At 37.5% G+C, this 12,300-nt stretch overlaps 1 protein-coding gene across 1 annotated transcript in view; it reads left to right on the forward strand.

The window, feature by feature from the left end:
- CCDC146 (coiled-coil domain containing 146) overlaps positions 1-12,300 on the forward strand; it is a 115,295-nt gene that overhangs the window by 9,314 nt on the left and 93,681 nt on the right. The window contains exon 2 of the mRNA XM_042915992.1: positions 6,822-6,991. Within this exon, the coding sequence (XP_042771926.1) occupies positions 6,833-6,991 (159 nt within the window). The 5' untranslated portion in view covers positions 6,822-6,832. The remainder of the gene's footprint in view (positions 1-6,821; positions 6,992-12,300) is intronic.

The raw sequence follows: 12,300 nt of genomic DNA on the forward strand, positions 1-12,300 counted from the left end.
CCTACAGACTAGGGTATGGGGGAGAGGAAAGGGGTAAATTAAAAGAGCAGGTTTGCAAGGCAATGGCCTAATTAGTAGGACATATTGACTGGTATTGTTATGAATGTGCTTTCAGATATGCTTCTAAAAATTCAAACAAAGGCGGAAGTAGATTTGAAAAACATGGATATTTTTATAGCAAAAGTAAGGAATGGCCAGCAATGTGAAGATTCTATATCACACACAAACATAGAATCTCTGCTTCACAGACCTTCTGAAACACTGTCAACTTCAGACCTACTTAAACATTCTAAACCTTCCACAGGATTTGGAGCTCAGTTTCTACTCACTACCAAATTATTTGGAAACCATTAAGGGAACTATGGGGGCCTCTCAGGCATCTTTGAATTTCTGAAGCCTGACTGGACTTGCAGAATGACTATAAATTATTGCAGATATAAGACCAGTGTTTCTTGCCACACTTTGTAGAGGTGAAAGCTTTCCTTTGGTTTGTAACTATAGCAACAAGTTCTATAGCTCATTGTTTTGCACAGCTCAGTCTTACCACCTCATGGACTGCCTAGTAATCACTGCTCTACAAGAACTAAGTTGTCTTTAATTGACTTACCTTATATTGGCCTGCTGTTTGCTAAAGGGGTTTTAGCTTAAACCTTTACAGGGACAGAAGTCAAATTGCATTAGCCAGTCTGATCCTTGATCCTGTTTTACATTACTGGAGGCCAGGAGGAAAGGGCTTTACCAAGGCCATGGCAAGAGGCCTATATGGTATAATAGAAAAGGGTAAGGGATTTGGAGCCAGCGGACATGAGTTTGAATAAATACTGCCATTTATGGCTGTGTGATCTTGGGCATATCACTTATATTCTGTGACCTTCAGTTTCCTCTTCTATAAAATGGAGATAATAATAGTTACGAACATGGTTGTCATAAGAATAAAGTGAAATAATATGAAGGAAAGCTTTGCTTAAACTGTCAAGGGCTATATAAATGCTGTTATTAGTAAGTGCACAGGTGAGTGACCACCCAGCAGCAGTGCCCGCATGTTGGTGAGGGCAACCAGGAGCATATGATAGAGACAAGAATCATGTCTGTTTCTATGACAGTCTCCACATGGATGGTGCTTCCCATCCTGACTCACTCAGAAATGAGTACTATGGAGCTCATCTTGACTGTGTGGGTTTCTGAGAAAAAGAAGAGAAAATGTAAGAAGTTTTAAAAAGAGGGTGAATAACTTTCCTTGGGTCTGTGTTTGGTGTTGGAAGGTTCAAAGGAAGGCAAAAGGACTAAGTGAAATGAGTTGGGAGAAGGCCTAGCGCTCTCAGCTTCCTTAACCTATAACAGAGTCTTTGGTTCTCTATGCTCATGGGCAGTGAACAGGTTCCTCACTGGTTACACATGCATATAATTTAAGATTTAACTATCTAATACTGTGAACATGTACTTTAAAGCCTCAATAGGGGCTCCTGAGTGGCTCAGTCAGTTGAGCGTCCCACTTTGGCTCAGGTCATGATTTCGCTGTTGTGAGTTTGAGCCCCGCATTGGGCTCTGTGCTGACAGTTCAGAGCCTGGAGCCTGCTTCAGATTCTGTGTCTCCCTCTCTCTCCACCCCTCCCCCTGCTCACATTCTTTTTCTTTCTCTCTCTCTCTCAAAAATAAATAAACATTAAAAAATCTTAAAGCCTCAATATGCTCTTGGAGCTTCCTCTCAAGAGTTTTCTTTTATGTGTATGTATGTTTTTAACCTACTTTGTTGCTTTGACACTTCAGTTATGAGGTAGATTTTATCTGTACATACTGATCTGCAGTGGTTTTATTTTTTTCTGTGCCAGATTGGGGTTTTTTGCAAAGTTTTTTTTTTCTTTTCCTTTTTTTCAGGAACAGAAAGAAGTTGTGGTTTGATTTGTTGGGCCTTTGAATGACAAAGCTTTTCTACCCCTCTTTTTAAAAACATGATCTGAAATCTGTCTATCTTTAAAAAAATGTTTCAAGTCGCATCTTGTCTTTCTCTAATAATGTGCATTGTATAATTGTACATGAATAAAAGAGCTAGACGTGAATATGTGCAATAATTTTATCTGTTGCATTTAGGACTCCCAAGCTGGTGGTGTCCTGTGGTGATGTTGTTGTTGGATTAAATGGATCTGAGTGAACTGGAGGACACATATGGGACCAGCTGCCCTATGTTCTGAGCCTGTCATATGTGGACCAGTGGCCTCTCACAAAGGGCCTTCAGTGTTGACTTTTAGCCTTATCCCTAAAAGGGAATATGCATACAATCACAGAGAAACACTGATACAGCTTTAAATATACCACAATTTTTGTAACCCCATTTTACCATGTCTATGTTTTTAAATAAGTATAGTAAACTGAAACAAGCAAACAAAATAGGCATCCCAGACATCTCCCTTCCTCCAACAGGTATGGCTCTAAGTCACTGCAGAAACTGTCCTGTAACTCACCTCTAGCAATGCCCTGCTGGGGAAAGGAGCATGTGATCCTGTTTCCAGGGTGGACAGAAGAACTAAATTATGAAAAAGAATGCTCAGGTTCAGTGTAGGACCATATCGTTTTGGACTTTGCATTATATCCTGCTATTCTAAAATGAGCAAATCTTGTGCTGGTTCAGTGGTAAATAATATCAAACGCCAGTGTGGTTTCCTGCTGTATCTTTCTAGAAGTAAGCATTGCCCTTTTACCTTCAAAAACACACATCCTTGGTGTATCCTACCCCATTCCCTTGTGCATGTAATGTTTTTTGGCATGTGCTGCTTGTAACTGTCAAGAAAACTTTCCTTAAGAGTTCAAAATCAAAACACAAAATGATGATCACTTCTTTAGCTTTAGAGAAGAGGAAGCAGTGCTGTGTCTTACAAAACAAGGCATATCCTGCAATATTCATTACTTAATTACTCTTTGTGAAGCTTCCTATTTTGGCTTTATCTTTTAACCCTGAGACAAAGTGTGAATTATACAGGAGCTCAGGGTTCACTAGTCTTTTGCTTTTCTGTGTCGAAGATCAGTACCTGTCTTCTCTCTTCTAGAAAGACCCACAAAACCACGTCCTCTCCTCCTCTTCAGACTCCTACGGCATAGCATGGTATTGCCTCGGCTTGGGTTCTCAGCATCTAACCTTCCAATCAGGCTTCCTCCCTGCACCATTTTGCCATTTTTCAGGAAATGGCGCCTGCTGGAAATGTGCAGCACATGGTTACCTTGCTTCTGCAGTGCATGCCTGCATAGCACCTGTTTCAGTTATATTTATTTTTACATTTATCTCTGTGATTCTCTGATTATTTTCTATCTTGCTCACCAGTCGGCTGAGTGCCCCTGAGGCTAGACACCTGGTCTGGTTAAAGCTCACCAATGAATCTATCCCCTGCCCATAGCAAAGGGAGCTAACTCATAGCCACTAAATTGTCTCCTTGCCTTCAAATTCACACCCTTTTTAAAACATTCCTCTTATTGTAGGGGCGCCTGGGTGGCTCAGTCAGTTAAGCTTCCGACTTCGGCTCAGGTCATGATCTCACCATTCGTGAGTTTGAGCCGCACCTCGGGCTCTGTGCTGACAGCTTGCAGCCTGAAGCCTGCTTCAGACTCTGTGTCTCCCTCTCTCTCTCCCCCTCTCCCACTTGCACTCTGTCTCCCTCTCTCTCAAAAATAAATAAACATTAAAAAATTAAAAAAAAAAACATTCCTCTTATTGTCACCAACATCTTTACAAACTCAGATAACTCCTCGATGCAGAAAAAAAATGTAATGGTTTTCCAACAACTATAGATTAAAATCTAAATTTCAGGCTTCAAGTTGCCTTTAAAGCCATATCTACCTTCCTACCAACATTGCTTTTTCTTTAGGCTTATTTTACCTTCCCTTGTATGATACAGAGCTAGCTACTCCCTTCTCTCTGTATTGTAAATTACTTGCCTTTTTGTAAATTCTTGATCTTCATAAAACAACTCAGTAAATATTTGCTTAATTGACTTATGTATTAGGGAGATTATACGTCTCTAGAATTACTATACTGGATAGCTACGTTCCTCATACACCAGGAATTTAAGATGTTTTATAAATGTTCTCTTGGTTATATCTTGTAGACTAAGAATGTATTTTATTCTATTGTTTTATTTATGGCTGTCAATCATATTGCCAACAGCATGGTAATATTAATGTAATGGGCTTTGCAATCCTACATTAATGAATCCTTGAATATTTGTTTTCTCCGTTAAACTTTGCTATCTACTCAAGCGCTTTCCAACCTGTTATTTAATTAGATTAATTAGTGTTTTAGGTTTAAATTCACATGAGACTTTTGTATTTGTCTCTGTTGTGTTTTCTTACTTCCCTACTCACTCTCCCTTTTCTTTTCTAAAGGTCAAAGTTTGTCTGATAATGTGTATCAGAACTCTGTTATAGTGTCTTTTAGTTGCTTCCCTCTGTTTAATGTTTTACCTGCTTTAAAATATTTGGAATGTTTTCAAGATAATAGAGACTGAAAACTTCAGGAGACTGAGAAATCTGTACAAATTCAGCATAGTGCCCTTCTTTTGTTGCCTAGGTAAGCTTTACCATATTTAAAGTGCAGTGGCTTTCAGAAGATTGCCTGAAATTAAGTTCAAATATATAATGTTTATTTTTGACAGAGAGAAAAAGAGTGCACGAGCTGGGGAGGGGCAGAAAGAGAGGGAGATAAAGGGTCTGAAGTGGGCTCTGTGCTGAAAGTGGAGAACCCAAGGTGGGGCTTGACCTCATGAACCATGAGATCATGACCTGAGCTGAAGTAGACACTTAATTGACTGAGCCACCCAGGCACCCCTGAAATTGTTTTTTTTTTTTTTTAACTTTTTTAATGTTCATTTTTGAGAGATAGAGACAGAGTGCAAGGGTGGGAGGGGCAGAGAGACAGAGACAGAGACACAGAATCTGAAGCAGGCCCCAGGCTCTGAGCTGTCAGCACAGAGCCCACTGCGGGGCTGGAACTCAGAATGGCGAGATCATGACCTATAATGAAGTCAGACACTTAACTTAACACTTAACATAACACTTAATGCTTAACTGACTGAACCACCCAGGCAACCCTGAAATTAAGTTTTTAAAGTCAATGCCATCTTGATTATGAAAGTTCCAAGAGCTTTTAAATATATATTTTAAACAAATATATGTACTACACTGTGCAAAAAAAACTATGATAGCAGAAAACTGGAAACATCCCCTGTTTTTATAATGTGGGAATGATTTGAATAGCTATGGCACATCTTTGCAAAGTGTGCTGGGCAGCTCTGCAGTGGCCTGAGGGCTGTCTCTGCATGTTGTTATGGAGTTCTTTGGCTATATTATTAAGTCTAAGGGTCTAGGTTTTGCTTCAAAATAATATGGAGAGTGGAGGGGTAAGTGGAAGGGTTTGGATAAAACAAAAATTGCTCAGGATTTGATATGTATTGAAGCTGATTGATGGGCACTTGAGGATTCATTATACTGTTTTTGGTTTGAAATATTGTTACTTTCATTTTTATTTGAAATAAAGCTAAAATTCACAGGTATGGTCTAATGCTCTGAAGGAGATACTTTTCTGGGATAGTCATTAACATTTTTCACCCGTGAAATGATTGAACGTACATATTTTTGCTTATAAACATAAACACATCTAGATTATATAATCAAACCTTTTCAGCTCCTTGAAGATTTAAACAATAAACTATAATTAACTGCCAAAATCAAAGCATTGTGATGCCTCAATAACAACAGGTTCTTTTAAAACACTGCTTTATGGCACTGAAAAAAAGTATGTATGTATTAAAGGGCCCTGAACTTGGTTTAATGCTCTAGTGTCACCACCTTAATATCCTTAATTTTATTCTTGAGCTTCTGTTTTGTAAGTGAAGCCTGATGGGACAGTTGAGCACACAAGTAACAGCAGAGATAGTCAAGGTGGTGGGGAATCGGCCCAAGCTGTGGCCATAGCAGGCAGTTCAGGTATTGAGCAATTAGCCTGTTGCGCAGGTGCACAGGTGTGTGCCTCAGGCAGTGTGGACCACCACAGTGTGTTGGCATTTATTTCCCCAAAACTAATTTGAATTAACTTTTTGTTATATTTTAAGAGTGGAAGTTACAGGTATTTACCCAATCAATGAATAGTGATTGAGTGCCAACTCAAATAAAATTAAGTCTCTGCTCTCATGGAACTTACATTCTATTCATATCATTTTTCTCCAAGTAGTGCAACAATAGCCTGCTTTTAAAAATTGGAATTATTGGGACGCCTGGGTGTCTCAGTTGGTTAAGTGTCCGACTTCGGCTCAGGTCACGATCTCACAGTTGGTGGGTTCGAGCCCCGCGTCGGGCTCTGTACTGACAGCTCAGAGACTGGAGCCTGTTTTGGATTCTGGGTCTCCCTCTCTCTCTGCCCCTCCCCTGTTCACACTCTGTCTCTCTCTCAAAAATAAATAAACATTAAAAAAAATTAGAATTATTGATCTGAGATGCACCTGGGTAGCCAAAGCCTGGAGCCTGTTTCGGATCCTATGTCTCCCTCTCTCTATGCCCCTCCCCTACTCACACTCCGTCTTTCTCTCTCTCTCAAAATAAATAAACACTTTTTTAATTAAAAAAAAAAGAATTCTTGATTTGAATGTAGCAATGAAGTGTATCTTTACAACAAAATAGTCTTTATAATAATTTATCCATAGCCAACTTTCCTGACCTATAATTTCATTGGAGGCTAGCTTACTCCAGTTGACTTTTGCTTGCTTTTATTATTTTCCACCCATTTTACTTTATAAGCGATGACATCCTGAAATAGCTGAAAATGGAATGATTTATTTTAGAATTGTGAAAAATGGAAGACAGTACTACAGACACAGAACCAGAAGAGGAAGAGGAAAAAGATGAAAAGGATCAAAAGGACCCCGTTTATGCCATAGCACCCACAATTAACATCCAAGATGAACGGTTTGTTGATTTATCTACAACTCCAGCTTTCATTTGTCTGCACGAGGTATGTTTCTCTTTACGTATTACTATACTAAGACCTGAATCATTATCTACTTAAAATTCAGGTGAAGCTAATATTATTATCAAAATGGTTTATTACATGTAACCTGTAGGCAATATGTATCATTTGAAGCACTTGAAAATAAAATAATCCCCACCCTCTCTTCCAAAGTCTTATCCTACAATCCTGGATGAACACAGTGGTGTAGGTTCTGACATTTTTATAGCATAATAAATATTTGCATATATGTGCTCAGTTAAGTACATTCCATAGGTTTGTAAATGAAATAAAAGGGGAAATTCCTTTCATTATTGAATACACTACATTTACTTCCATAAAATGAAGATAAAAGATCTTGACATCCAATGATAGAAAAATACGCATTTACCTAACTGTAGCTAGAGCAGTAGGGCATTAAAATCCACTCTTTCCTATTAGCAGAGAAACAAAAAGGGAAATAGGATTTTTGTCTGATTTTCTAATAAAAAAAAAAACCAAGATGAACATTTAGGAAATGCCTATATACAAGGAGAGGGTTTTTTTTTTTAAATAGTAACTGACTATATATGCAACTGTTACCTTGTCATGCTTGAGAACTCTACTTTAGAAAGTATTTTACAGAACATCTGAATTCTGGACATTAACATTATGTGGATATAACTGAATAAAACATCTAAGTAAGTTGATAGTCGTAATAGAAATAAGCTTAGAAAGTCTTAGAACAAAATCAGAATTTATTCAAAACCAAGAAGCAAAACCAAATCCCACCCAAATATTTTGTAGGTGTAAATATTTCAAACAATAGCTGCCACCACTGTTGAGATTTTATTTTATATATACAAATGTCCTATCAGGAACACACAATGTCAACTTGTCCCATTATTGGTGGTATTAATTTGATCACTTGGTTAAGGTGGTGACTTCCATCAGTTTTCTCCTCAGTAAAGGTGTTGTTTTTCTGTTTGAAATTAGTAAGTACCTATGGGGAGATACTCTGAGTCTATTTAAGTATCCTACTCCTCCTAAAATCTTCACCTACTAGTTATATATTTCTTGATGATACTTGCCCAAATCAGTTATTATTATGATAGTTGCCAAATGATGATTGTCTACTTCCGTTATTCCTTCTACATTTATTAGTTGGCTTCCAACTGTAAGGAAGAACCTTCTCTTCTTTCTATCTACCTTTTCCCCATCTATCTCTATCTCTCTATCCATCTATCTATCTTTCTAGACCTATGAGTTCTTTTTCTTTTCAGTGGGTTATAATCCATTACTATCATTATTCATTTTGACATTTCAATTGTCCTGGATTTGGCCAGTATACACCTCTTCAGGAAGGCTCACTTGTCCTATTGACATGCCCCTATGATTCTTTGTGTAGTTCTTTACTTTCTGTTATAAGAATATGGTCCAGGCTCATCTTGCATTTTCTTTGCTCTAACCCTGGAATCAGCCATTTCTCAAAGATCCCTGGTTCCTTTTAGTGGAGAAAGATATATTTGCAAACTAAGATCTCAATGCTGGGTATGTCCATTGCTACTGGTCTGTCACTGCTTCTAAGTCCTCTCAGCAGACAGAGCTAGGCAATGGATGCATGAATATATTTATCTACAAACGTATCTATTTCTATATCTATATTTACATATTTAAAACCATGAATCCACATCTCTAGTCTCAATATTTTTAAGTGACCAGGGTTCTCTGTTTCTGTTAAAATCCATCATATGTCCAACTTTTTGCAATAGAATTTGTACTTTTATACCACTACCCTTAATAATTCTATCAAATAAAACATAAGGCTAAACTAGAGTTTATTTCTACCAAAAGTTATGCTAATAATAAAAATTATGATCAAGTTTTTTAAGGCACAGATAAATAATCATGAAAGATTTCTTTTGTACAGTCAAAGGAGAACTCAGGACAACCTCTCCTGCATGTTAGTCTGCAATATAACAATTAAATATCTCAATCTCTCAGCATACATGTATGCATAAATTATAGTTCTTAAACATTGGATATGACCAGCCCCTGATAAAGTGAATACCTTACATTATAATGTCAAAGAACTGTCTTACCTACCCTTTTGAGTAGTGAAAAATTATATCAGTAATTAAATCAGTAATTTCATTGCATGACAACTGTTCCTCAAGCCAGCACAACCTTGCAGAATGGTTATTGGTTTCAAACAACTTTATTTCCATAAGAAGCACCACTAAAACTGTTCCTCTTGGCATCTATAGCTTTATTTGCTAATCATTTCAACACTCCTCTAAGATTTATGAGTCTCAACAAAATTTTTAACCTACTTTATATAAGCTTCCCTCCTTCAGTTATCTAAACAGAAGCCTTCTCTGCAGAATAGCAAGAGTTCAGATTGCAACTGAAAGAAAGCAGGAAGAAATTCACTTCCAAAGGTCCAGATGCTTGGCATCACATTGAAAGAACCAGAAGCTGCTTACAGTATTTATTGTTATTAATGCTAGTCACACAACTGGCCCACACTACTGAAATACACAGGGGTCATCATCTTGGTTAACATTGCCTGCAGAATACATTCAGGATGGTTTTCATGGCACTGAGTGATGTGGGCCCAAACTACTTGTGCAATCTAATAACTCACTTAGACTCTCATGATCTTCTGTTTATGCTGCACTCCTTCATAGGGACTCTCCCACATTCAGATGCCTAGGAAACGGGCACATATACACAAAGCATGATGTAAGGTTACGGCTCTCCAGAAATATGTCTAGTCACATTATCTCTTGAAAGATTGTGCCATTCAAACAAAAAGAAATCAAATCAAATACTTGCATAGGCTGTACTTTGCAACCCCTGTGTCTGTTCCTACCTTTTAGGACCTTCTAGCTTAATGCCCATGTCCTTGGAGAAACTTTGCCAGCATCTTCTACAAACTCTCAACTATTACAGCATTTGTAGGCTACACCTGTCATGTGTTACTAGGTCTTTAACATATTTATTGAGTATCTTCTCATCATATAATATTTTGCATGGAGAATTTAGAATTCTCCACTGACATTGTGATTATATTAATCAATAAGACCTAACAGGGCAGGAACTACACTGTGTAAATTCAGATTTTGGGATGAAGATTCCAAGTGGCGCTTGGGAATTAAGCCACATGATTTCTGTCAGTAGACTGTGCGGGTTAATGCTAGACATCTGCTTCCCAACTCTGCCATCGCTGCCTATGTATGAGGCCTGACACGCCACAGACTTTCCTTGTCTTATTGAAAATTTGATGCTGCTCTATTTTACTTTTATTTTAAACATTTTTGTTATCCAAAAATATTTTTGTTATCATATACCATACATACAGTGATGCTCACAAATATTCAGTGTACAGCTTGGTTGAATGTTTACATAGTCCTATAACCAATGTGTTCAGAACCAAATTCATCATTCTTCGCCCAATCCTAATTCTCCTCCTGTATTCTCTTTGTCAGTTTGAGAGTTAAATACCTCTCTCAATATCTCTTGGATTTATCTGTTCTTCATTCTTGCCATATTCCCACTCAGATCAAGATCAATGTTTCCTGCAACCGGGGGGCAGGGGGTGTCCCTTGAGCCTCTTGCCAGTCACCCTAGATGCCATAGGCATTCACAGGCATAACGCATATCAAAGGTTACTATTCTGTAGAAGCTTAATTTGGGGGGGGGGGGTTGAAATATTAAATATCAACAAAAAGCAACATATCATTGTGAAACTGGAAGGTGCAATTAGAGTTACTAGAATTGAATGGAAGGAATAATCATTGTGGGAATGAGATGATCTGGAAAAAGCTTTTTGGAGGAGTAGGACATGAGAGGGGACATTTCTGCCATATCCATAGTGTTCACTATGAACCGACTTTTCTGTCCTTAGGCTTTGCCCACACCCATACGTGTACATACTGGGAATATCTTTCCCAGATGACCCCAAGGCACCTTGAGCTAAACATGCTCAGAACTAAAGTCATTATTCTTCTCCCAAACCTAGTTTTCTTCCTGTATTCTATCAATTGGTTCTCTTAAACATCTATTAAATTTGTCTCTGTTCCATTCCTGCCATATCACCAATTAGAATGGCATTTCAATGATCATGATAAGATGTAAGGAGACACTGAATCAAGGCAGGGGCAGTGGGGAAAAGGACAGAATATATATAGGAGAGATATTAAGGAAGTAGAAAATGCTGGACTTAGTGTCTAAATAGATGGGGGAAGTAGAGTGAGAAAGAAGAAAAAGTCTGAACTGATGCTTGGATTTCCGATTTAGGAAAGTGGCTGGAATATGACATTCTAAGTGACAGAAAATTCAGAAGAAACAGGCCTGAAAGGAATGTCCAATATGTGGGTCATGAACTTCCCAGGGAAGTCCTTGGGCTGGATATCTAGACAGAACAGGTTCTCAATTGTATTCAGATTGCCTTCTGAAAAAATTGCACATTACTTTTTATGTATATTTAACGGCACCTTTTACCATGGCCATCATTTAATTCCCTAGTCACATGTTCAAAAGATACTTTCTCATTTGTTATACATTTTGTTCTCCTAAGACTCGTAACAGATTAAATAAGCCTAGGAATTTTTAATAAAAAAGTTTCAAGTAGTTACTGAAAACATTGGTGATTTTCTGATGCTACCAAAGCTTCCTTCATTTTCTAGGCTTGACCCCCTATCGGTACTAAGGAGTTTCCTGAGATAATCTGTAATGAAATTTAAAATTTTTTCACGAAAGAAAATGATCCCTATTTCTTTCATACATGAATTAATCAAGTAACTGCTTACAAAGATGAAAACATAAGATCCCCACACTCAAGGAACTTAGTCAACATAGTTTTAAGTGTGTAATTTAAATTCTCATAGGGATTCTATAAGGAATAGGAATTTTAAGATATTATTTTTATCTTAAAGTTCTAAAAACGTTGACACTTGCTGGGTTGCACAACCAGACAGATGCAGAACCACAGAAGGAACGCTATCTCCTGTGTCCTACCTTAGCGCACATCTCATCTGATGACATTCTTCACTTTACATTCATACATTTAAACACTACTCTTTTAGGATTTTACAAATTGACTTTTCAAGTAAACTGTATATTAAAAGAAAAAATAAAGATAAATATTTAATGTTCTATTTAAATATTTCTCCTTAGCTTCCTTCTCCTTTTCTTAGTTATCACACTTTATTAATAGCTGCACACAGAGGATATGCATTAAAAAAAAACTACTAAATTTCTTTTTTAAATCTTTCTACAAGTCTTGCTATTGTTGGCCTCTGTTCACTTTTCCTTTAGATATCCAGGCAGCT

This window comes from Panthera leo, chromosome A2, assembly GCF_018350215.1.
Source record: "Panthera leo isolate Ple1 chromosome A2, P.leo_Ple1_pat1.1, whole genome shotgun sequence".
Taxonomy (NCBI): Eukaryota; Metazoa; Chordata; class Mammalia; order Carnivora; family Felidae; genus Panthera; species Panthera leo.